The following is a 27,286-nucleotide window of genomic DNA, read 5'->3' as shown; positions in this document are numbered from 1 at the left end:
TAATTTTTCAAAATGTTCAGTTGCTATTGCATGCACTCATCTGTGTTTCACTACACACTTGAGTGCATGCTTACCAACTGTTAGTCTGCAACACTACTAGACATCTAAGAAGGGAGATCCCCCCTTGAATGGCCCTTCTAAGGTTTCTCTCCTCCACACTGCCTGTGGAGCTTTTTTCCCTATTGTTAGGTTTTAGTGAGTTTTTCCTTACCTTCGCGTGGGGTATGTCTGGGAGTGCTTGCATTCTTTAATTTTTTATTTTAATTTTTTGCATTCATCTAAAAATGTTTGGACCTTATGGTGTTCTTGTTCTGTTCTTGACTTATTGTTATGTTTTCTTCTTTACTTATTTAAAGAAGACCTGTACGGCCCATGGGGACATTAACGTGTGTTGTCGGGCCTTATAAATAAACTTGATTTAATTAAGAGCATATAAAAGTCTGAGACAAACCCTCTGGAGGTCATCCTGTCCACTATGAGCCTGAGGAAGGGGTGTGGTTGCAAAGCTTGAGCCCACGGCACGCCATGCGCCCTCAGCGCTGACCTTAGTTGAAGGTAAAGAAAAAAGGACTCGCCGGGAAGATCATAAAATTCTCTTAAGTCCTGAAACGCACGGAGGCCGTTCTTATCATAAATATCCTCCAGAGTATGAACTCCCCTCCTCTGCCATTGAGGAATATTAACCGGCTTGTGCCCAACAAGTAATTGCTAGTTATTAAAAATTGGAGAGTCCAGGTGCCATGGGCATTTAACCCCACACGACCTCTGTACATTACGCCACGTTTGGATCACGTGAGTTATGATCGGTCCATACCTCAGCCGGCATTTCGAAATAGAGACAGTGGAGTACACCACATCCTGCAATCTTAGCGGTGAGACCGCCGCGGCTTCTAAGGTGCGCCAAGATACAGCATCTACAGGGTCTAGCCAGCACATCAGAGGTCTCAGTGAGAAGGACCAGAAATAAAGCTTAAAATCAGGGATTGCGAGGCCCCCATCTTGTTTCCTACGTTGAGTAGTAGCTCTTTTGATTCTCGGGCGTTTGTTATTCCAGATAAATTTAGATACCATCGATTGTACCTTGCGCCAGTGGTCTATTGGAGGGGGCAGGGGGAGCATTGAGCTAACAAAATGTATCCTAGGCAGAACGTTCATTTTGATTATGGAAGCTCGGGCTTGAAGGGAGTTAGGAAGGGACGACCATCTGTCTAGATCCTGGCGTATTTTATCATAAGTACCCGTGAAGTTGTACTTAGTAGTTTGACTCAGCGTGGGGAATATCTCTATACCTAAGTATTTAAAATGTTCCACTATGGGGATATCAGCTGGTAGTCGCACCGCCTTGGCCAGCTCATTAAGAGGTAGGCAGGCTGATTTGTTCCAGTTAATCTTAAAGCCTGACAATTTACCAAAGTCGTCAATTATTTCCAATAATTTTGTGGCCGACCGGGAAGGGTCATCCATAAAAATCAGTAGGTCATCCGCATAGAGAGCAATTTTGTGTGGTGTATTATTGATCATTATGGGGACGATGTCCTCTGATTGCCTAATAAATTGGGCCAATGGTTCGAGGGAAAGCGCGAATAGTCCCGGGCTCGAGGACAACCCTGTCTAGAAGATCTGGAGACTGGGAAAAGTGTGGAACAGTTTTTGCCTGTCAGTATCATTGCCGACGGCGAGGCATACAGGACTTTAATCATATGAATAAAATTCTTTCCCAGACCCATGACCTCAAGTACCTTCCACAGGTATGACCATTCTAGTCTGTCAAACGCCTTCATGGCATCCAAAGACAGAACAGTGGACGGAGCTGTATTGTCTTTACTGTTATCGACTACATGCAACAGCCTCCTAAGATTATCTGCAGCCAGGCGCCCCGGGATAAAACCAGTTTGATCGCAGTGTACCAATACCGTCATAAATCTCTGCAGGCGGCGGGCCAGCACCTTGGCAAATACTTTTAAATCAGCCCGAGAAGACTCAAGGGCCTATAGCTACCACAATCATTGGGATCTTTGTCCTTCTTGAGAAGTAAAGAAATCAGCGCCATGTTGACATCTCTTGAAAACTCCCCCTGTTCGATAGCGTAATTGATCATATCGAGCATCAATGGGCCCAGTTGGTCCCAGAAAGCTAAATACACCTCGGGTGGAATACCATCCCAGCCTGGTGCCTTACCCCTCTGCATTTCAGCGATCGTCTCCCTTAGTTCTATAAGGGTGATCGGTTTCCCCAGTTCCTTAGCCTCTTCCTCAGAAATGTGGGGTATCTCAAGCCCGCCAATGAACGATTCAAATTTAGAGTCGTCGAGATTAACCTCTGAGCTATATAACTGTGAGTAAAACTCTTTAAAAGTGTCGTTGATCTTTTTCGAATCAGTAGTAAGTTGGAGAAAAGTGTGACATGACCCCTGATAAATCCGTTCAATGCGTTCCATAGGACCCTGGGGTCATCGACCGTGCCAACATTGATCTGCAAGAATTCAGCTAGTTTACTCCCGAACTCAGACCAGAAATCATCGTTCTTTAATAAGGTTGAGTTAAAACGCCACCTGGGAGCTCTCGTGGAGAGCCTGCCAAAGGTTGCCACAAGGAAAATCCCCTTGTGGTCCGAGAGAGCCAGGGGAACCAATGAGACGTCGAAACTATCAAACAAATTAGGGGATGCGAATGCATAGTCTATTCGAGAGAAGGTTTTGTGTCTGGCAGACAGGTGAGAGTAATCCTTGAGGGTGGGATTGGATAAGCGCCATAGGTCTGCGAGCCCAGTGTCCTGGGCCCACATCCTGAGGGCCTTAGAGGACCGTTTTTGGTCGCTCGTTTCAGAGGACCCGGACCTATCCATCTCCGCATCCCAGCACGCATTAAAATCGCCACCCACAATGAGAGCGTATCCAGTAAGTTCCAACATATTCTTCGTGATTGTATTATAGAACGCTGAATCAAATGTGTTAGGGGCATACAATGCTATTATTGCCATCTTCCTATGAGAGAACTCAACTTTTGCTATAGTAATCCTTCCCTCCGTGTCCGACCACACATCCAGGACTTTGATATCAAGGTTACGTCTTGTAACTATGACGACTCCTTTCGTCTTATCATCGGCTGAGGATGAGGAGATAACGTGATATTGTCGATTTGCTAGCCTTGACACATCACCCACCAATAAATGCGTCTCACTAAGGAGAGCAATGTCAATATTTCTTCTCTTCAATAACCAAAGGACACTGGCACGCTTGTGTGGGGCGTTAAGACCTCCTGCGTTCCAAATTAAAATATTCAATTTAGCCATGGTCGAGTTTGTCTAAATGCGTAGAGAACATACCAGTGCAGCCAGGCTGAGTACAGAGGCGCTGATCCAGGCGGGCCCAGACGGTCAATCCCAGGAGTTCAGAGGAGGAACAATTACACACATATAACAGGGTTCGTACGGGTGCTGGAAATCCTTGAAAGTGCTTGTTTTTCAATGTGGTGTTTTCAAGGTTTGAAAAGTGCTTGAATTGTGTATAAAGTGCTGGAAAGTTATTGAAATTGTAATTGCACTGTATATACTTTCATAATAAATCGCTATCTGACTAAATAGTTAGGTTTTTACTAGATAAAGAAATAAAATTTAGGAGATCGCCTTTCACGCTAAATGAAGGAGTCCTCTCTCGAGCCTCGCCACTTGCATGCCCGCCCGCCTATTGTTTAATAACAGCGCAGCAGTGCTGCTTTTGCTTCCGCGTTTTCCCTGATTGGCTGCGCCATGCCCCGCGGCAGGCGCGGCAACCGCAGAGCGGAGCGGCAGAGCGAGCGGAGCGGCAGAGCTTGCGGAATTATGTAACCGTCCTAATCGGCCATGATTTTCATTCGGCGCTTCAGCTCACCTGGCAGAGCAGCGGTCCTGCGATCCTGCGGTCCGTTGTTGACGAGTTCGAATCCCATCAAAAAAAAAAATTTTAACGTGATTTTTTTTTGAACGTGTATTCTTTCGCCGGTTAAGGTTAGGCATGGTTAAGGTTAAGGTTAAGGTTAGGCATTGTTTCGGAGTTGGTTAAGGTTAGAACGGTTAAGTTTAGGCGCTGTTAAGGAGCTGGTTAAGGTTAGAGTTTGTCTTAGAGAATGGCAATATTCTTTCTATGGTTAAGGTTAGGCATGGTTAAGGTTAAGGTTAAGGTTAGGCATTGTTTCGGAGTTGGTTAAGGTTAGAACGGTTAAGTTTAGGCGCTGTTAAGGAGCTGGTTAAGGTTAGAGTTTGTCTTAGAGACAGCCTATTTCCGCACTGCCGCTCTCCCGCGTTGCCGCGGTCACATGGTCAAATTGTCACATTCTTGCACTGCTGCGCTGTTAAAAAGCAACACGCTGCCCGCCCCGCCAACGGCACCCCCCGCCCCTCCTGAAAGCCTGCCTCCTGAAAGTTTGCTTTAATCCCAGTAAGGTTAACAAGCTAACCTTAGCAAGCTTCTTATTTAATTTAAGACGTTAGCAAGCTAGTGAGCTATCGTTGCCACAGACAGCTATGTTTATTGTTCATGTTGACAACAACAAGCGACACCGTATATTAAGGTGAGTTAATAAATTCACTGCGCCGCTCTGATAAATGACTCTTCGGTCAGAGAGTCCAGTACTGTGCACAACTTGAGTGCACTCGCTCTGACACACTGAAAGCCTATTTACCTTCAAACAAGTTTTGTTTAGCTGACGCCATTATGCATCGGAGCTGTGGTTTCGCTGTGATCAACATGGCTAACAAGTAACAAGCAAATCAATTATTTCTATATTTCTTTTTTATTGGTCTTTTTCCCCCTCCATTTTCCTCCGATTTTCTCCCATCCCAATGTTAGTCGTATGCCAATTCCCAATCCCCTTCCTGGTCGCTGCGCACTTACCCCCCACAGTCAGATCATCTGGGAGAGTGGAGGCTATCACGTGCTTCCTCCGACACACGTCCAGCCAATCAACCGCTTCTTTTCACCTGGCAGCGCGGATCCTCCCCGAGAGGGCGTAGCGTGTGGAAGGATCACACTATCCCACTCAGGTCCTATCCGCGCTTAGCAGGCGCCCCGACCGAACTGTAGGAGTCGCTGTTTACAACGACCCGGACCCACCCCGCCAGCTTCTCCCACCCTCTAATACAGCCAATTGTATTAGTGTGAACGGCCAGCCAAGCTGGTGACAACCCCGGAGCTGTGAGCTGGATTCGAACAGGCGAATCCAGCTCACAGCTCCGGGGTTGGTGACGAACGCAATCTCCGCTACGCCACCTAACCGCCCCTTCTATTTTAAGGAATGTTCTGTAGGATATGTCGGCAACATAAGAAGCCAGGCAGCTACTAGGGGTAGCTGTTTGTGTGAAATAACAAGAGAGGAGACTAGAACGTGTGTCAACTAACTGTGCGTCTGTATCACAACCAATAACATGGGCATCATATAGCTTACATCCTGGTCCCTGCTGGCGTACCAACTGAACACCACTGTGGGGGGTTATATAAAAATCCTAGGTTGATTTGATTTTGTATACATTTTAAGGCTCAATGAGCTGATTGACTGCCTACCTCAAAGACTGTTCTCTTATTTTGCACATTTTGCACAAGTTTTATCTGGTGATTATTTGAGTGATTGTTTCATATTGGCTCAGCCAGGTTATATAGGATGCCAAGTCTACATCATTTTGGTTTATTATTTTTTTTGTATCCACTTTTTCTCCTTGGGCCTAACAAAATAAATTGTTTGGTTCCTGTTGGTTGTCAGTTGGGTAGGGAATTTCTTTATTTAATTAAAATGTTCATGACAACATGGATGCATGTACTCTGCCAGCATGTTTAATATCCATAATACTAAAAGTTTGACTAAGATTTTTATGAAACTTTATTGTTAAAAAAAAAGAAAAAAAAAAGTATTTTCTTTTTTACTTTTTTTTTAAACTTTTTTTTTATTTTCTTTAACTCATAAAATAATTTGGGTGCAACCTAAATCGACAGGGTAGGTCGGCAACCGGAACCTAACCATTTATTTTGATGAGCCTTATTTTTCTATTTTTCTCCCATCCCAATTTCGTATTTCCAATTATCCCCTCCCCTGTCTTGAACGTTGCTCGACTATGCCCCCCACTGGTCGGTTGTAGGGAGGATAGAAGCCTTGCATCACGTGTCCCCTCCGGTACATGAGGAGGCAACCTGTCGCATCTTTTCCCCTGCCAGCCCGGACTCTCAGTGGCGAGGTGTAACGCATGGGAGGCTCACACTCCCCCCGCTACTTCCTGTCTCTGATGTGCAGGCGTCCCCCAACCGACCTGTAGGAGTCGCTGTCCACAACATCAAATCCCCACCCATCGACTTCCACCCTCTAACTCTGCCAATGAGTTAGTATGACGGCTGGCCCAAGCCGGAGGCAATGCTGACACCCGGATTCGAGACCGGAGTCTCTTGCATTGGTGACGAGCGCAATCTCCGCTGCGCCACCCAGCCGCCCTATCATTTTGGTTGTTTATAGCATAATAACATCTGATTTAATGTGATGGAAGAAGTAAAATTATCATTTTGAGTAAATATTTATTTTAAGATTTTAAGATGCTGGAAAAGCTTGAAAATGCACCTTGAAAAAGCTTGAAAAGTGCTTGAATTTTGCTTTGGAAAAGGTGTAAGAACCCTGATATAAGACAGTACATAAAACACATAAAAATACCACCCCAGTTACAACCCCCCCTCCTTCTACTCTAAACCCTAACCCACCCGTCCTATTATAAGCCCTCCTATACCCACTCTCCAATCCCCTCCCTATGCCCCATCCACTAAGGATGGTCATCTTCCTATCATTTCCCACTGGAGTCATGGATCCAATAAGACGCTCCCCACTCCGACCCCCCTCTAGATAAACCCCTGATTAAACCCCCACTAGTCCAATAAACACAAATAATAATAAAAATAAAATTCAATAAAGATATCGGTCGAAAACCACCTGAGCCTTGGCCCTAACATGAGATAACCATAATGGAAAAAATAGCCATTATTATATAATAACTCAACATCACCCCTGCAACCATCTATTTCCGAGTCTGCGCATCAACGTCGCAATGTTATAGCACAAATGGATAAAGGAAAATTCAAAACAAAATTAAATTAAAGTATACCAGCAGATAGTCTAAGGCAGGATCGGATCACAGGTAAATTGTGCAAACGGATGTCATTTAAACAACGACAATAATAAGAAAGGGAAAAAAGTGGGGTTATGGTCAAAGTGCACACCTGTAAGTGCCCCTCTGATCAGGCACAACGGTTGGAATGACATAACCTATGTAAGAATAGAATTAAACACATTCATTAACCCGGGAATGGTAATAAGCAATACCTGACACAACCTGTTATCATATATTGTTTCAATAAAGATATCGGTCGAAAACCACCGTGAGCCTTGGCCCTAACATGAGTATAACTATAATGGAAAAAATAGCCATTATTATATAATAACTCAACATCAACCCTGCAACCATCTACTTCCAAGTCTGCGCATCAACGTCGCAATGTTATAGCACAAATGGATAAAGGAAAATTCAAAACAAAATTAAATTAAAGTATACCAGCAGATAGTCTAAGGCAGGATCGGATCACAGGTAAATTGTGCAAACGGATGTCATTTAAACAACGACAATAATAAGAAAGGGAAAAAAGTGGGGTTATGGTCAAAGTGCACACCTGTAAGTGCCCCTCTGATCAGGAACAACGGCTGGAATGACATAACCTTTGTAAGAATAGAATTAAACACATTCATTAACCCGGGGATGGTAATAAGCAATACCTGTGTTATCATATATTGTTTATATATATATTCAACCGATCTTCTCCTACCGGAGCCCAAAGCTCAAAACAGCCTGGATATAAAAGAATACAAGAAGTTAGTTAAGGACCCGATCACCGTTGAATTGTGCGAACCGATGACACTTAAACAGCAACAACAACCAAAGTGCGTAAATATTAACGGGTCTCGAATGTCTCAGCGCAGACGTTAGACGCAGCCCGCTAGCTAGCCCGAGGCTAGCGCATAAACTAGTGATGAATCCGGATAGCACGTTAGAGTCTGTTATGTACATTGTTCAGCTAGCTCGTTAGCTTCCAAAGAGGCGATACACAAGTACGACCATGAGGTCAGCATTAGCAAGTAACAGAAGTCAGGGCGGCTAGGTGGTGTAGTGGGCAAGGCACTCGCCACCAGTGTGGAGACGCTAGGATTTGCGTGTTCGAATCCAGCTCTCCACATTGTTTTCAGTTTAGCTGGTCGTCCGCAGTAATACACATTGGCCGTATTACGGGGAGGGAAAACTGAAGGGTGGGGATCGAACGTTGTGAACAAGCGACTCCTACAAGTCGGTTGGTGCGCCTGCGCAGTAGAATCAGGAAGTGTCGGGGGCAGCGTGAGCCTCCCACGCGTTACTCCTCGACACTGAGAGATCGAGCTGCGCAGGTGAAAAGATGCGACTGCTGTTACCTCAAGTACCGGAGGGGACTTGTGCTATGTATGACTTAGTCCACATTGCAGCCGGCTTGTGGGAGGCAAGAAACAGCGTTCGTGACAGGGGAGGGTTGAAATTGGATGATACGAAATTGGGATGGGAGAAAAATAGAAAAAATGGGAGAAAAAGTGGATAAAAAAAAAGCAAGTAACAGAAGTCATTGGGAAGCCCCGCTAGTTGGATGGGCAGTGGACAGTTAGCATGTCTAGGCATGACAGCATGAATAGCCGGCCCTATCAATGTATTCAGGCCCACATCGCCAAGTCACTCACCCGTCATAGATATCAAGCTACAGTCTCGGCTATCCCCTCGAGATATTCCTTCGCTTTAGCCAACGACCAAAATGAACGCCGACCATCGACCTTATCCAACACAGATAATTTCGCGGGAGCGAATAGCGTGGGCCTCAGGCCTAGTTTCCATAGCTTGGACAGGACCACTTTGTATTCGCCTCTCTGTGCTTGAACCTCCGGCGTAAAGTCTTCGAAAATGGCCACTTTGTGATCGCCCAGCCTTAGATTACCCCTTCTGGCACGAGCCGACCGCATGATGAGTTCTCTCTGCTGTAGCCTGTTCAGCTTGACAATGATGGGCCTCGGTTCCTTGTTCACTCCAGGAGTGGTCCTGCCCGCTCTGTAGGCTGATTCACATACGGGAGGGGAGGGGAGGACGTCATTCCCCAGTATTACTTGCAGCAATTCCGGCATGGTCTCAGAGAGACGGCCTTCCCCGCTGCCCTCCGGTACTCCAACAATCCTGATGTTGTAGCGTCTCTCCCGGGACTGTATTTCCACAATTACCGACTGTAGTTTGGCAACTTCGGCCTGCCTAGCCAGCAGGGAGGGCTCCAGATCCGCCATCTTCTCGCCCTGTAATGAGGCCTCCATCGTTAGCGCAGCTAGTTCGATAGCATTAGCCGAGGAGACGGCGTGCAGCGACTCCATCTTGTCTATCAACGGGACGACCGCCAACCTTATTTCCTCTGATATCTCTCGATGAAGGTTATCACAAAAATCCGCCAGCACTTTTCTTTGTGTTTCAGCGAAGCGTGTCTCAGATTCTGCATGGAGCTTGGTCATGACCGAGAGCACAGCTTCGCTTATCTCCCCGACACCGGGCGATGGTGCGGCCAGGCCCGGTGGTGGTTTGCTGGCTGGAGCGCTCATGGATCTGGTTTCCACCACCGACATCGCAGAAAGTCGAAAAAAGTTGACGACAGTAGTTGAAACTCGACGACTTAACAAGCAGACAAAAAACAAATAAAAATAAAATAAAGACTAATGGGGAAAAACGTATATTCCGCACGGTAGAAGGGAGCTCACGTGAAACACGTCTACTCCATAATCGCCAAGCTCCGCCCTGAAACAAAACCATTTTTAACATTTATGCCACTCACTATATTCATTAAAGGGTGACCTGGTAAAGGCTGATTCCATGGGACACCATAAGTGCGCATTGCAGTGCGTAACTGTAAATAAAAAAAGTAGGATGTACTAGGGACATTATAGATTTGTTTGAGCTCTTGAAAGGATCTGAGACCGTATTCACTGTATATGTCAGATAGTTTGTGAATACCTTGTCTTTGCCAATTGGGAAATGTAGCTGGTTTCCCTCCCAACAGTAAGAAGTTGTTATCAAAAATAGGGGTATCTAGGTGCCATTTTGTGTTCCACTGTCCCGTTTCGGCAATATATTTCCAAACGTAAATTGAATGTGCTATAATTGGGCCGAATTTAGTACGGCAAAAGCTTTGGGGTAGACCAGAAAAGAGGATATCTTTGAGTGTACAGTATATGGAGATACAATGTGCCTCTCCATATTCACCCATGGTATGTTGGAATCATTATTGAACCATCTTAGCAACAGCCTGAGCATAAAAGAGAAATAGTACTGTTCGAAATTAGGAACCGATAGCCCTCCTGCTTTCCTACTGTTTTGGAGTGTGGAATTGCTGATTTGTGGATGTTGTTCACGCCATACATTTGAATACTAGCCCCTGTAGCTTCTCCCAAAATCCTGGAGGTGGCAGTAAGTGAATCATGCTTACCAGAAAATGTATCTTAGGGAGAATATGGGTCTTGACTACTGAAAGCCTGACTGAAAATGGGATTAATAATAGTGACCAACGGTTTAACACGTCAGATATTACCTTCTTAAGGCTCTTGTAATTTTTTGACACAATTTTGTCAATGGATGGGTATATATCTATACCTATATATCTGAAACCAGAACCCACTGGTATTTCTGTATGTAGTTGGGGACTACTTGCTGCTGTATTTAGGGGAAGTAAAATTGACTTATTCAAGTTGATCTTGTAACCTGAAATAAAACTAAAATGTTTAATAGTGTCTAAGACTACAGGTAGGGACCGTGGTGTATTGTCAAGAAATAATAACAGATCGTCTGCGTACAGACACATTTTATGGTAAGTGTTATTTACTATTATGGGTTTTATTTCGGCACAATTTCAAAAATTTTGGGCCAAGGGTTCGAGAGATAACGCAAATAATAGTGCGGAGGCGGGGCAGCCCTGCCTGACGCTACGTCTGATAGGGAAGGGTGTGGAACACTGATTGGATGTGATAACCATGGCCGTTGGATTATGATATAAGATTTTAAGCATATTTATAAATGTGTCTCCAAATGCCATATTCTTCATGGTGTGCCATAAGTACTCCCATTCCAGCCTATCGAAGGCCTTTTCGGCGTCAAGGGACAATACTGCGCATGGTGATATTTTTGGAGCTTTGTCAATAATGTGTAAAAGTCGTTTTAAATTATCTGATGCAAATCTTTGTTTAACAAATCCAGTTTGGTCTGGGTGGACCAATATTGGCAGTATCGTCTCTAGACGCCGTGCGAGGACCTTGGCATATAATTTTAAGTCTCCATTAAGAAGGGACAGTGGGCGATAGTTAGCACAGACGTTTCCATCCTTTCCTTTTTTCTGTATCAGTGTGATAATTGTTGTACTTATGTCTCTATTAAAACTCCCTTTCATAATGGCTTGTTGGAACATCTCGAGTAGTAATGGACCCAACTCTTTCCAAAAGGTCAAGTACAACTCCGGTGGGATACCATCGAAACCTGGTGATTTCCCGTGTTTCATTTCTTTCAGTGCATCGTAAAGTTCCTCCAGGGTAAAGGGAGAATCCGTTAAGGTTATTTGTTGCTCTGTTAATTTAGGTGGGGGGGGAGGGGGGTTATTACCACTTTGAGTGCCACGCCGGGTTTTCCTTTTTACCCCCTTGATGCCACGGTCCACTTCAATGTTAACGTTAATATTGCCTAATCTATGTTTTAAATTATGGCTATGTGTCTAATCTGCCCGTCGCTTATCAAAGACTACTTTTCCAGTCAGTGCTGTCAAGGCAGATTGGTTTTTTATCGCTTCATTTAGTTTCAGAGCATTTAGAAAAGCACCCGTTTTGAGATAAAAAAAACAGTTCATTCTGGACCATTCTAAAAAGCCTATATCTTCATCAAAATTAGTCTGATTATCCTAACACTGATAACATAGATTCCTTACCTGACATCAGATGGTATCCAACTGGTATATTCCAATTCCTGATCACCATTCGAAAAAATCGATAAGTGTATGGATCCAACGTGATACAGTAGTACACATGATTCCGCGGGGCTGAGAGGCTCCAGAATTAACTGTGGTAACCCCGGCTGGATCAGTGGACTGGAAAATGTGGAGTACCGGATTTTTTTCCCCATCCATTTTCATTGAGTCCATTCCAAAATCCCTTATGTCATCTGGGAGATGATAGGGGGCGCTTTTTTCCACATATGATCGCCGGCGGCGCTCGGGTATACTCGGGTAGGCTCGCGTGATGCAATATGATTTCAGATCGCTAAAAAAAATAAATAAAAAAAAAACCGAGATATCTCGTGTGTGGCAGTGAAAGTGTTAATCAGACAATCATCTCATTCAGACCCCTGTCTCTCTGCAGAATGCTTACTGAGATAGCAATGTTATATGCACACATACTGAAACATGTGCACACACACACACACACACACACTCCTCTTTAGCAAAACATGGCAAGAGAGGAGAGGAGGGGGCGGGGGGGGGGGGGCGTGAGAAAAATGGACAGTACTAAGAGAGACCCATATTTAACGTTGTATTTCCCCCCCTTCCCCTCTGCCCCTCATGGTACGTTCCAGATTGATGTCAGAGGCGTTTAAATGAAGTGAATCAGCTGCAGAGGCGGCTAGTGCAGCGACAGCTGGCCTGTACCAGGAGGCAGACAGAGAGAGAGGGAGGTTGTCTTGTCTGGGATGGAAAGGGGAAAGTACATGGATCTACTGGACCAGCTCTGTGTATGTATACGACAGGGACAGAGGACAGTGGAGACGTGTGTGTGTGTGTGTGTGTGTGTGTGTGTGTGTGTGTGTGTGTGTGTGTGTGTGTGTGTGTGTGTGTGTGTGTGTGTGTGTGTGTGTGTGTGTGTGTGTGTGTGTGTGTGTGTGTGTGTGTGTGTGTGTGTGTGTGTGTGTGTGTGTGTGTGTGTGTGTGTGTGTGTGTGTGTGTGTGTGTGTGTGTGTGTGTGTGTGTGTGTGCGTGTGTACGCTTTTGTCATTTGTTGTTTCTTCTCCCTCTTCCGCTCTCTCTCTCTCTCTCTCTCCATCCTTATTTCTCTCTCTTCTGACACGTTAGCCCATCTGAAAAGGAGGGCAGACACCATCCTGGGGTGATTGCTGTTAGTTTAGTATGCTCCATCTCTGGCAGGGCAGACTCTCTCTATCTCTCTCTCTCTCTCTCTCTCTCTCTCTCTCTCTCTCTCTCTCTCTCTCTCTCTCTCTCTCCCTCTCTCTCTCTCTTCTCTGCTGGCTAACACAGGCTCTGAGAGGTAATGCTCCACTACCCATCATCCCAGACAAACAAAATAACGCTAGCTCAAGCTCCTCTCCTCTCCTCCAACCTCCCTCCCTCCCTATTTCCCAATCTCTCTCTCTCTCTCTGGCTTGTGTCACTGCCCCCGGGGCAACGCTGTCTGTTATTGTGTTGAGGAGAATGTGTGTGGATTGATTGCCATGCAAACTAGCTTTCTCCTTTTGTTGGGGGGAGGAGGAGGATGAGGAGGAGGGGGGGGTCATAAAGGTGCTACTGTGCACAAAGGAGGATAGTAGAATAATAGATTATGTGCTGACAACACCAGAGGCTTTGGGACCTGAGTGGTAGAGAGAGAGAGAGAGAGAGAGAGAGAGAGAGAGAGAGAGAGAGAGAGAGAGAGAGAGAGAGAGAGATCCGCCCTCCATGGAGAGAGAATAAGGGATAGGGTGAACACAAAAGAGACTCTTCCGGCAGGCTTCAGTCCTGGGCCAGCAGAGTGTATGTTTGCCTCCAGGGGCAGATGGCCCCAACCGCTGCACTCTCCCTGGGCAGTGAGAGGGAGACTTTGGTCACACGTCTTGTGTGACGTCAGCTGTGCTCATGCAGAGCAAGTGTGTGTGTGATGCTGGGAGGTGAAAGCACCCGTTAGCGTAGCACATGCAGTAAAGGCTTTGATGCTGCTGCATTCTTGCTATACCTGTGTGTGTGTGTGTGTGCGTGCGTGTGTGTGTGCACACGTGCACACCACCTACTGTACACTACCTGGTCAGCAGCCAGGTTATAATGGGAAGCCAGTGCTGGATGTCAGGAATACTTCATGGAGGGCAGCAACTATAGCTTGACAATTCAATTAGCTCCGACAATGATCTTGTCTTTGTTTCACTTATATAATGCATAAACCTGTTAGCTGTGGAAGCCCGAAATTCTCAGTGTAAATATCCTTGGGGGGGGAGCACATTTGTTATGTGAATTAGGGATGCACCAATACCTCTGTTTCACCGCTGATAGCAATTAAGATACTGTAGTAGCTTCCTAGCTTAATCTATCTATCCTATTCTCTGCGTTGTGTTAAACCTTAAACTTTTGAAGCATACTATATTCTACCAATGCAGATAGACCAGGAAATGGTTTTCTGCTCGTTAAAGAGAGAGGACACGTCACTGCAACTTGAAGAAGGCGAGGTCGGAGCAGGTTTGAAAAATCCGTTAATTTAATAAAAGATGATTTCATTAAATTACAAATCAAATATTTGAAAGAATGGTGCAATGAATTCTACCGGAAGCAATCGCTATGCCGAAGGACAGTAGAATTCAGTCTAAACGTTCAATATCTAAAAAGCTTGTAGCTGCTCGTTGTTCGTTCTTCAAGGATGTTTTCTGGATGCTGTCCTCTGCTCGTGGTCTTCAATATCTAGTGGAGAAAAGAGTGTGTATTCGCTGTTGTTTCCTGTCTGTTCGTGGTGGGGATTCTGTCCGTCTCCCTCCGTGGAGCTCGTCATATTCAAATCTAGGCTCCGCCTCTAATGTTACGACAAGCGGGCGTATCCAAAAAGCTCTTACCGAGCTTTCTAATTGGAGAAACACTTGTTTCAGCTCTCAATAGGCTAATCCACTACAGTGACGTCAGGACTGAATTTATTAATGGGCGTTTTCCAGCAGTTTCAAGATACCCTACTTGGTCACAAGAGGGGACCGAAACGATCCCTCTTTGATCTTTACGCTATTCCTGCTGTCCTTTGTTTAAAAGGGACAGCAGCCACCACCTGGTGTGTTATGTCTGGCGCCTTAAGGCCGTTTTTTAGTATCCTGTCTATTCAACCTGACTGACCAGATTGTCTCCTAGATGTTTGTTTGATCTTAAAACTGTAAAACCACACAGCTGTTGATTTTCTCAGGAGATAAAACAGTCACTGTCTTTTTGATTTAATTAGCGCCTGTCTATCTCATTCCCCCCCACGAGGAGATTGAGATAGCCAGCTGCATTTACAAAGTGAGAGGTGCATTTCTAATTTTGTGTTTGTGCCTTTGTGTTAAAGAGAGGGGGAAGGGGGGAGAAATCGTGGATGTATTTTACCTTTCCTTATTTCTGCCATTCTGTGATCCTTGGTTGTGCCGTACATTTTTATACAGTTTGTTTGACTGAAAACTACCACAAACTTTAACATAAGTGTCGTCCGATACTGTTGTACTGATCCGATCGATTTGCTTTGATTTCTGATGGGTGGTATGGGATATGATTGGTATCAGATTTTAGTATTGGTGAAATTCTCTGATACCCTGATTTGGCCTGGTATCGGACCGATATCCACTGTCAGTGTCTGTGCATCCCTAAAATGTATTGTCATTATACAGCACAAGTACAGTACAACGAAAATAAGTTTGGCATCCAACCAGAGTAACAGTAAAGTGCAATAGTAATATACAATGTACAGGTGGTGAAACTGGGTACAAAATATACAAATCAGATGTATGTACAGAGATGTAGTATAATATGTACAGTGATACAGGTATAAAGACAGTATGGTAGTAGTCATACTGGCCAGCAGCGTAACTAGTAAGAGTAGGATATGTACAGATATAGATCTAGTATCTACTGGACTATGTGCAGGTAAGTACAGACAGGTGTGGATATATATATACTGTACAGTGAGAATAAATATATATATATGGATATATACAGCATTATTGTACATGCTATCATACAGAGAAATGGGGTTATATGCAGGTGTATAGAATGGTTATATGCAGGTATATTTAGAAAAATATGTATATATATATATATATATATATATATATATATATATATATATATATATATATATATATATCGATCGGCCACCGATCGTTATCGGCCGATAATCAGTATAAATATGCGATCGGGGAATTCCGATAATGAGTCATATTCGCCGATCGCGTTAACTGATCAAGTGGATATCTCACTCGCTTGTCTCAGACGCACAGGACCTGCAAACTGCTCCTCCTCCCTAGCCCCGCCCGCCCCTGTGTAGAGTTTGTAAACAAAGAGGTGCGGCTCCTCTGCTCGAGTCTGTAGTGCATTCGACCTGCGCTAACGTTAGCTACCTAGCTATCGTTACTGTTTAAACAAAATTACCCAGTCAACTATTCACGTTTAGTAGGCATTGTCTAACGGTATTTAGCCGGCTAGCTACCGATAGCTCCTGATATCAACAAATGATCCAGAAAATCTAGTAGTCCATGTTCATACCTCCGGTAGCTTGCGTTAGCTTGCGTTAGCTGACGTTAGTTTACTGTTCAAAACGAAATGTCCCATTGAACTAAAGTTCTGTCTTAACGTCATCTAGCCGGCTAGCAGTAGCTACAGATAGCTCTTGATATCAATGTCTTATAACATTGATTTAATGCGTATTCGAGCTGAGGGCTTGCTGAATGTGAAATGACCAAAGCATAACGTTACCAATAGGGTCCCGCTGCAGCGCCGGAGAATCCTTTTTGGAGCTGGGCTACTAGAGTACACACAGACAGTGGAGCTGTTTGCAGATAGCGAGCATTTTGACTCGTTGCGTGGTGGCGATGTCTCGCAGATAATACAAGTACAAGTCTAATTATATAATGTATATATTTTATAAAAAAAAAAAAATTATATAAAATAATTTTTAATTTCTTTTTAATCAAAAACGATCGGTATCGGATCGGTATCGGCCGATATGGCTCACGACGATTGGTGATCGGTATCGGTGGCAAAAAACGTGATCGGGGCATCCCTAATATATATATATGTAGCGAATATAAAAATATGAACATAAATATGCTGTATATACAGCACTGTTGTACATGCTATCATCCAGAGTATATGGATAGCCTATAGTATGAGGTGGATAGTTAAGATTATTATGATCTAGATGTATCTGCCTAGATGTATCTAGATGAGCAATATGAGGCAACTGTTTAAATCTCCTATAGTATCCCCAATCCTATAGTTTTGGTCCTCCATTTTTGTACTATTGAGCTGCAGCGTGGCAGTATTGGTTTCCTCTGTGGTGTTGATACATGTAGGTCATCAAGTGGCTCTCATTGTGAAACAGTGTCATAGGCATTAACTCAGGCTTCAAAAGTAATTCCACACATGGGCAGTGGAAACGGGTGCACAGAAGCTTGATGAGGCATGAGAGAGCCTTATGGGAGACACGGAGAAGACGGACAACAAGAGAGAGGAGGAGGGAGAGAAAATATATCAAAGAGGGATGGGAAACTATTGTCTTTTAAGTAATAGCTCTTGGCATAATCACCAATATAACAAAATGTTATTCTTACTGACCCTACTGAGCTTCCACCGTCCTTCTTAAAGGATAACTCCACTTTTTTTTTTAAATTAGCTTATTTAACATCTTCCCTGGAGTTAGACAAGAAGATGCATACCTTTTTTGTCTCTGTGCGTGCATTTTAGCTTTGGGAATAGACGCTCCGTTAGCATAGCTTAGCTTCATCACTGGAAGTGGGGGAGGACAGTAGCCTTACAGTGCCTTACAGTGTATTGCAAGGTCTGACATTGACCAAACTTGATATGCATGACCTTGGTGGGCTCTAGGTCAACTCCTGAAAAGGGGGTCAATGTCAGACTTTGCAATCAAAAGTTAGGGGCGCACTGAAATTATGGCAAGGGTTATTAGCCCCCTAACTTTTGATTGCAAAGTCTGACATTGACCCCCTTTTCAGGAGTTGACCTAGAGCCCACCAAGGTCATGCATATCAAGTTTGGTCAATGTCAGACCTTGCAATACACTGTAAGGCACTGTAAGGCTACTGTCCTCCCCCACTTCCAGTGATGAAGCTAAGCTATGCTAACGGAGCGTCTATTCCCAAAGCTAAAATGCACGCACAGAGACAAAAAAGGTATGCATCTTCTTGTCTAACTCCAGGGAAGATGTTAAATAAGCTAATTTAAAAAAAAAAGTGGAGTTATCCTTTAAAGGTGTACTATGTCGCTCGCGGAGAGTTGGATAAGTGAACAAATTTATAACTGAATAAACAAACTGTCAACGGAGGAAAATTGGGTCCCTGGAAAACTGGTTGAACACAATCTGAAAATTTTCAGTTTCACTGTTTATCACTCTTACCTTGTTTACAAAAGCAGGGCCCACAATCTTGTTTACAAATATATTTTAGGCTCATGTTAGGTTCACAGTGCCTCAAAATTATCTTTGTTCTGATTCATGATGGTGGCATAAGGTACAATAATTGTAAGAATTACATGCAGGGGTAGTTATGTTTGTAAACTAACTTGCAGGCTCTGCAAATGTAAACAAATTCCCCTTCCCTGAAACTGTATAGTGCGTCTTTAACCCTGTGTATCTTTGCTCAAGCAGATTAGAATGGAGACTTATCTGGCTCTGAGATGAGCTGCAACAATCCCTCGTATTCAAGACTCTGTGTACATGACAATAACAACATTACACAATACAATGTGATAGGCTAAACTAAACAGTGTGGGAGGATATTAAATAAAGTCAGTGTCGGGGCTCTTATGTTACTTAAAAAGTCTGTTGGGATAATCGAAAGGAGAGTGGGGGGGGGGGGGGGGGGGGGGTATGCAGCGTTTTAGTTGAAGTCCATTCCACAGGAACTCTCTTGACCCTTGACATCCTGCTCCCTCCTCTTCCCAGCTGGTGTGGGATGATTTTTCCATTTGTCCTCACATCCCGAAGACTGCTGACACCGCTCTGACGGGTCCGCCGAACAGGGAGTAAGGCGGGAGGGGGAGAGCGTTCCATGCTGTGTGTATTGCTGCTGAAATATGCATGCAGTGGAAGTCACCCTGCAAGACGACACCATCTGACCTCCTTGTTGGGATCGGTTGATGGGTGTAGTTGGGAAGCAGCGAACTATGGAAGGATGCTTGCTTGTTGACGTTGTAGAAGCTGGTGAATTGTGTTTTTATTATCCTGGCGCAGATTTAATAAGTGGTCTAGAAGCAGCTAGAATTTACCTATCCCCTTTTCGTGACAAACTCTATTTGTCCGAGGGAAGCAACAGTTGCAATTGGAGGATCAAGAAAAGAGGGCAGGGTTTGAGACTGATTCTACATCCACACAGTGTAGAATCAGTCTGGGTATAGCCATCAATCATGTATCAATGCATCACATCATACATGTAGCTGCATCCGACTACCTTATGTATATGTCAGAGTGAAAGATCCCTGACGTTAATTCTTTAGTGATTTGTCTCATCCATGGGGGATGAGTGGTTATATAACCATAGATCCAAATATAGCCGCCATTAGGGGGATTAGCTCCAGGCCCGGTGGGCTTTGCTTGGCTTGGCGCAGCTTGGATGTCTTTGCCGCTGGTTGCATGCTCCTACCCTCCTCCACACCGATGTCCACTCCTATCAGGATAAATTAATACCCCCCCCGGCCAGACAGCACTCCCAACATCCCAGCTAACCGTTGGGATACGGCTGACTTACATATATGCTCCCCATCTTTATCCAGGCCCGGACTGGCCATCGGGAGCACCGGGAGTTTTACCGGTGGCCTGGCCTGCACAGATACAAAAAAATTATAATAATAAAATTATATAATTATATTTATTTATATATATTATAATTTTTTTGCCTGCAGTAAGGCCACTGAGCTTAAAAGCAGGCCAGGCCAGTGTTTATAGTTGCGGCGGCGTGATAGTTAGATAACCTAGGTGGGGAACAACCAGGAGATCACTGCGACAGAGGGTAACGCAGTCTAAACTCACACAACTATCTCTCTCTTTCTCGCTCACACACACACAAAGGGAGCCGCATGTGACTGGTGGAGGCGGGACCATAACAAAAAATCCATCAAAATCAGTGTTGTTGCTAATCATTGACATATGCTAGCCTGTAATACCCCCCCCCCCCCCCCCCAGAAATCCACTTTGCATTTGATATATTGAAAATATTAATACTTTTTTGTGGGGTTTTTTTACAATAATTTGTGATGCCATCACAAACACTGGCATTTAAAGGGTAAAAATTCAAAAATGCCTGCACCAGAATGCAGGAAACTAAGTCTTTGTAACAAAAGTGTTCCTGGTGGGGGACCCTAAATGATTTCCCCCGTCCGGCCCTGATCTTATCCACAGCAGAGCCACTGGTGCAATGTCTGCAGCTTGACTTGGCTGGACTCCCTAGCTAGGATTTGAGTTTAGCTGTTGGGTAACAATAGAGTTTTCTTCTACTCTCCTCCTGGCAACTCTCATCATTTCATCAACCCAGGCCCCCTGATTTAGTTATAGAGAGGTTTGTCACAGTGGGGGAGCTCTGGTATACATGGTATAAATTGGAGCTCCGCATACAATTAGGTATCCCCCCCCCCCTTCCATGGGGGATTAATAAAGTTGTATTGTATTTGATTGTAATGTTGTATATAACAACCTGATAACATCTAGATCTATTAGAGGTGTAATGGTACACAAAAACCATGGTTGGGTAGGTACCTCGGTTTTGAAGTCACGGTTCGGTACGGATTTTTGGTACAGTGGGGGAAAGTTTGGCTTTCCATGTTCCACTCAGGGGTAATGTAGTGTGCAGTTACTACGTAGGGCTGTCAACGACTATTCTATATTCAAATGAATAAACGACTTAACGATAATAATAATAATAATAATAATTATATTAGATTGTGAGAAAAACTACCCCCAGTGGGCGTGGGCCTGAATGCGCTGTATTGAGACTGATAGGAGGCACTTTCACTTTCATTGAGCTGAAGAACATGTAGTAACAAATTAACAACAAGCGGTCGCAAAGACTGTGATTTGCACTCTGAGCAATCTCAAGTCCCGGTTGGAAATACTTCGGATTTTGTAGAACCTCAAGACAAAGTTGTATGCAAGCTATGTAAACTACAGCTGGCGTGTGTGGGGGGGGTAGGTATTTGGCTCAGGGGTAGAGCGGGTCGTCCAATGATCGAAGGGTTGGTGGTTCGAATCCCGCTCAAGCCCATGTCCATCCCATCGCCGTTGTGTCCTTGGGCAAGACACTTAACCTACTTGCCTCGTATGAATGTGTATGCATGTGAATGAATGTTGGTGGTGGTCGGAGGGGCCGTAGGCGATGATTATTCGCCACGCTTCCGTGAGTCTGCCTCAGGGCAGCTCTGGCTGCAATTGTAGCTTACCACCACCGGTATGACTGTGTATGAACGAATAATGGACTCTGTGAAGCGCTCTGGGTGTCATGAAGAGCGCTATATAAATCCAAGTCATTATTATTATTATTAGCTCTGGCTTGTCGCTTGTGTTCGCCGGTATTACAGCACGTCAAGATGCTCGTTATCCCCCTATGGTATGTTTTGACATGGCTTCCCTGCTACACAGTCTAGTTGAGTGTGCGGAGTAGGAGGTGTTGTGAGGCTGTTGTGAGGGGTTGTTGTTGTTGCGTCCTCTAATGAGGCTTTCTATCCAGTCTTAATTGGCCTAATCAAGGGTGCCAATTGGTCCCCCTTGGTCTCCTGTGCTTTACCCATAGAGGACAAACAGACATCCTCCGTTAGCTCAAACTCTTAATTAAGCCAAACATATTTAGATGAAGCCCAATGAAGCAGTTAATGTAGTGCATTATAATGATACCATACCACAGGTAGCCTGCCGTATACCCTCCTTGAACTGTGTGTGTGTGCGCACATGCGTGCTTGTGTGTGGTAGTAGTGGTAGTATAAATACCAGTGGGCAGCGGGCCCAGAGACATTCTAGCAGATCGGGGATGAAATATTCAACAGTACGATGAATATTTCAGTGGCAGGTGCAAGGTTTCTAAGAAAGATTAATATCATGGCACACAGATTGCTAAATATACTACCACAGGGAACCGAGAGAGGTGAAGACATCAGTCCCTCCCCCCGCTGGCTCTGTGCTTGGCTGAACAGTGTCTGACCTCTCTGTATTCAGGTTACCTTCAACGTCCTCCACACACACGGTCATCGCTGGTATCCACTCACGCGCGCCTTTCCGCCCCATGTCGTTTTCCAAGAAGCACACTCTTGTTTCTCCCCCTGCGTGAGAACTGCAATTGTATCACACTTGAGACTTGCAGTGGCAACAATGGAGGGTATTAACCAGTACGTGTGCTGATGGGGCGCTCCACCTGAATGGACCATTGTGTGTCTTGGGACACAAACAGCCGCTGAGCTCAGACCTCCACTGCTGCGCGAGGCCCTGAGGGCCTACTGACCAGCAGACTGGGGAGAGGAACAACAACCATCTGTAGCCACTGTGTCGGCCACTGTGGAAGTGGCATAAGCCGGCAGACTGAGGAATCCTCCGAAAAAATGCGGCCGTGGTCGCCGCGGTTGAATGAGCTGCTTTTGCTGATCCGTATGTCGGTCGGTACTATCGGTAGCCTTGTCTTCCCATCAACCCCTCATTCGTTTTAATCTGCAAATGGAAAGACTATTGCTACTCTTGTGTGGGTTGGTCAGCTCAGATACGGTTGATGGGGCATTGATGTACTATGTACACCATGTCGCACATATCCTAAAACTGTGTCACACGATATAATTTGTTTCTTCTTTGATCTTGAATTGTTGTCAGGCTGATGTCATTGGAGGACACACTGAATCCTTGTTGTGCTGTTTTTCATTGTCCAGGCGACAGACAAGAGACAGTTTAGATATGTCACAAGTGATGCTCTTTCTAAACATTGTAAGTGATTATTTTTCTCTCTCTGTTCCCCTCCTTCTCCCCTCTCTCCCATCTCTAGTCGATCTCCGCGGTGCTCGCCACCTCCTCACTTCCCAGCATTCCTTGCCTGGGATCCCCGTGGCCCTGAAACAACCCATTGACCTGCGAACATCCATGGACGGAAAGTACAAGGAGATCGCTGAGGTTAGTGCTCGACTGTTGTGCTCGGCTGTTATGTACTTACCGCTAAAAACACAATGTCGACCTCACTCAATCTGCTGTGTGTGTGCGTGTGTGCGTGCGTGCGTGCGTGCGTGTGTGCGTGTGTGTGTGTGTGTGTATATGTGTGTGTGTGTCTGTGTGAAGGAGCTCTTCTCCCGCAGCCTGGTGGAGAGTGAGATGCGCAGCGCCCCCTACGAATTCCCAGAGGATAGCCCCATCGAGCAGCTGGAGGAAAGACGCCAGCGCCTGGAGAGGCAGATCAGCCAGGATGTCAAGTAAGTGAATAGGGAGGGAGGGAGGGAATTAAAGGCACAATCTGTAATCCAAGTATGAACAAAAGGGTAGCCCCGCCACCAGAATTGAAAACAAAGGGTTGGAGGCATGTTATCATTCCCAAATTGATTGACAGGTCTTTTATTCGAGGACTAAGACTAGACGACTAACTAAATATTACGTTGGGGTAAAAAAACATAAAAAAACATATTTTCAGCTTTGTTGAGAAAGCTACATGATGACCCTCTAAAGCTCAAACCCTTCAACGAGTACCTCAGACGAAGTTTAACGGTTTTAATTTTCAGAAGGACAATGTTTTCAAACGTTATTATCTAAAGATGGTTGGTAAGATGGTTAAAATGTTGTGTTCATTCATAGTAAGACAATAGAGGTTGAGTACTTTCTTGTGATATATCACATTCACACTCCAAGTGCAAATACATGGGCTGTCTGAAAGATTTTATGTACGCATTCTTCAGTGCAAGGGGTCTATTACGTATGTGAATATACCTCAAATTGAATTATACAGATTGTACCTTTAAGTGCATTCTGTGTCAGTGATCATCTTAACACTTTGAGCGCCACGCCTGGTTTTCCGTTTTACCGCTTGAATGCCACCATCGGCGCCAATGTTAACGTTAATATCGCCTAATCTATGTTTTAAATTATGGCTATGTGTCTAATCTGCCCATCGCATTATCAAAGACTATTTTCCAGTCAGTGCTGTGAAGGCAGATTGTTTTTTTATCGCGTCGTTTCCATTTCAGAGCAGTTAGAAAAGCCCCCGTTTTGATATAAAAAACAGCTCATTCTGGAGCATTCTATGAAAATCGTCTTTTAGTGGAATATTCCACAACGTTGATATTTGTCAGCCTTTTTATGAATCGTTTTCAAATAAACGCTAGATGATCAATATTATACGTGCACGCAAGCACATTACGGCCGCGCACTGATAATCGCTCCGTTGATTTCCTCACGGACTTTTACAGTGAAACCGAAAGAAGACATTTCACAAAACAGCTTATAACTTCATCAAACTTACTCTGATTATCCTACCACTGATAACATAGAGTCCTTACCTGACATCAGATGGTATCCAACTGGTATATTCCAATTCCTGATCACCATTCGAAAAAATCGATACGTGTATGGATCCAACGCGATACAGTAGAACTCCATGATCCGCGGGGCTCTGAGGCTCCAGAATGAACTCTGGTAACCCCGGCTGGATCAGTGAACTGGAAAATGTGGAGTACCGGATTTTTTTCCCCATTCATTTTCATTGAGTCCATTCCAAAATCACTTATGTCATCTGGGAGACGACAGGGGGCGCTTTTTTCCACAGTGATCGCCGGCGCCCCTCGGCTATACTCGGGTAGGCTCGGGTGATGCAATAATTTTTCAGATCGCAAAAAAAGAAAAAAAAGAAAAATCCGAGAAATCTCGTGAGTGGCATTCTACGTCACTATTAAAAACCCGAGAAATCTCGTGAGTGGCACTCAAAGTGTTAAAGTCAACTCTTCCCCTTTGTCCTCAGGTTTGAGCCTGACATCCTGCTACGGGCAAAACAGGAGTTCATGAAAACTGACAGCGCCACAGACCTAGAGTGAGTAAAGTGTCTTCACTGGCAGAACACAACCTTTTAATGTACATCTAAAGAATGAAACAGAAAATAAAAGCCTTTCTTCACCTTCAGATACATGAAGGAGGAGAACCAAGCACCTGACATGTTCCTGGAGAGAGAGATGGTCCCAGAGAAGGAGTACCAGAGAGTCTCCATTTCTGGGGAGGAGCAATGTGGGGTAAGGCAGAGTAGTAGTAGTAGTAGTAGTAGTAGTAGTAGTAGTAGTAGTAGTAGTAGTAGTAGTAGTAGTAGTAGTAGTAGTAGTAGTAGCAGAAGCAGTAGTAGTAGTAGTAGTAGTAGTAGTAGTAGTAGTAGTAGTAGTAGTAGTAGTAGTAGTAGAAGCAGTGATAGTAGTAATAATAATAATAATAATAATAATAATAATAATAATAATAATAATAATAATAATAATAATAATAATAATAATAATAATAAACTTTATTTGTAGAGCACCAAGAATTGCAGCTCAAAGTACTTCACAGCAGCAAAGAAAAAGACAAAATTAGCACATAAAGTGCAGACATACAGTATAAAGATCACATCGTTTTTCACATTAGGATCCAACATCCCAATAGGCCACCTTGTTCATGGTTTGATTCTATGGCAGTTTTAAAATAGACAATAATAAAAAGAGTAAAATAGAATAGACAAAGTAAACTAGTGCAATAGTGCAGTGCAATAACATAGTTAGTAAAATAGAATAGACAGAGAAAAATTATGCAATAGTGCAGTGCAATAAAATAGTTCAATAAAATAGAATAGCCCTCATTTACAGTACAATAGTCACAGTATTGATGTAATGAGTCTAGGTGGCACAACAGAGAAGCGTATCGCTCTTAACACTTTTGAGTTTCTTTACAAAGTTCAGTTATTTATAGAACAGGAAAAAATAATGCTGAATTACTGTATTAACTGGCGCCCCCAAAAGTGGCAATTTTTTTTTTTAAAGATTTATTTTTTAGCGTTTATCGCTTTTTACTACTGGGCAGTCCAGTAGAGAGAGAGAGAGGAGGAACGGGAGACAGAGTGGGGGGAAGACATTCGGCAAATAACGACGGGTCTGGGAATCGAACCCGGGTCGGCCGTGCCGCGACTCAGCGCGTTATGTGGTTCGCCACTGGGGCGCCCGGCAATTTTTTTACTTGAACTTGAGGAACCAAAATACTATAGCACATGCATGAGCCTGGTCTCTTTTGAAAGATAACCTTCTGAGGTTTCTGATACAATAAAGAAAATTCACTTTTAGTGCTAATGAAATAGAGTAACATAGGTCTGAACTGTAGAAAAACTTGTTACTCACGTTTTTCTGTAGTAGTTGCAATATCCAAAAGTATATTTAAAAGAAAATTGGTCTGGCTGAAAAAACTAGTGATATAGAGCGATCTTGGTAAAATGTGAGAGAGAGAAAAGGTCTGCCGGTTTCCAGTTTCTCATCGACTCCAATGCATTCTGCACATTTTTTACTTCCTGTTTTCGCACGTGACTTTTCACCTAGATCCCTGATTCACTCATCCCCACGTGGGGTTTCATTGGAAAGCCACACTCATTGGTTACAACTCTGTCCAATCATTTTCGAGATCGCCAAATGATTGGCGGAGCTAGAGTGTCGGGAGTGGTATTCGAAATTGTTTTAAGTCTGCTAAAGACTTTGGTGCACGCCTCACATATCGGCATGTAACTTGAAATTTTCTTTCTTCCTGTTTGATACCCACTTTGACCCTTCAAACCTCCCTCTCAGGGCGCAGTTCCCTCTCTCAGGGTGCAGTTCCAGGCCTGGGTCCCCCACAGTTTTAAAACCTGAAAGGCTTTCTTCCTGCTTGATACCTGCACAGTTTAATGCCTGACAGTTTAGAACCTGTAATAAAACATTATAAAATAGTAAAATAGAATAGACAGAGTAAAATAGAGTAGTGGCAGTAATAACAGTATTTTTCTTTTTCTCATAAATTCTTTCTGTCCTCCTTGTCTTTCTCCCAAGGTGCCCTTCATAGATCTCCTTGATGCTGCCAAGTGTGTAGTGAAGGCTCTGTTCATAAGAGAGAAGTACATCGGTCTGTCTCTGCAGAGCTTCTGCAGGACCACTGCTCATTACCTCCAGGAGCTGAGACCCCTGCACATGGGCCTCTACACAGCGGAAATCCCAGAGACCAATGTTACAGCTAGTATGTGCACACACACACACACACACACACACACATGCACACACACA

At 44.2% G+C, this 27,286-nt stretch overlaps 1 protein-coding gene across 1 annotated transcript in view; it reads left to right on the top strand.

Annotated features, from left to right (window-relative positions):
• Nucleotides 1-27,286, top strand: part of ampd2b (adenosine monophosphate deaminase 2b) — a gene marked incomplete at its 5' end in the record, with an annotated part of 100,354 nt that overhangs the window by 57,103 nt on the left and 15,965 nt on the right. The window contains 5 exons of the mRNA XM_084334194.1: nucleotides 23,038-23,162; nucleotides 23,325-23,455; nucleotides 24,991-25,059; nucleotides 25,150-25,255; nucleotides 27,056-27,239. Of these exons, the coding sequence (XP_084190320.1) occupies nucleotides 23,038-23,162; nucleotides 23,325-23,455; nucleotides 24,991-25,059; nucleotides 25,150-25,255; nucleotides 27,056-27,239 (615 nt within the window). The remainder of the gene's footprint in view (nucleotides 1-23,037; nucleotides 23,163-23,324; nucleotides 23,456-24,990; nucleotides 25,060-25,149; nucleotides 25,256-27,055; nucleotides 27,240-27,286) is intronic.

Source organism: Notolepis coatsorum (assembly GCF_963971535.1).
Source record: "Notolepis coatsorum genome assembly, chromosome: 17".
Lineage (NCBI taxonomy): Eukaryota > Metazoa > Chordata > Actinopteri > Aulopiformes > Paralepididae > Notolepis > Notolepis coatsorum.
Note: the sequence above shows the minus strand (reverse complement) of the source record. Positions and strands in the feature narration are given on the sequence as shown.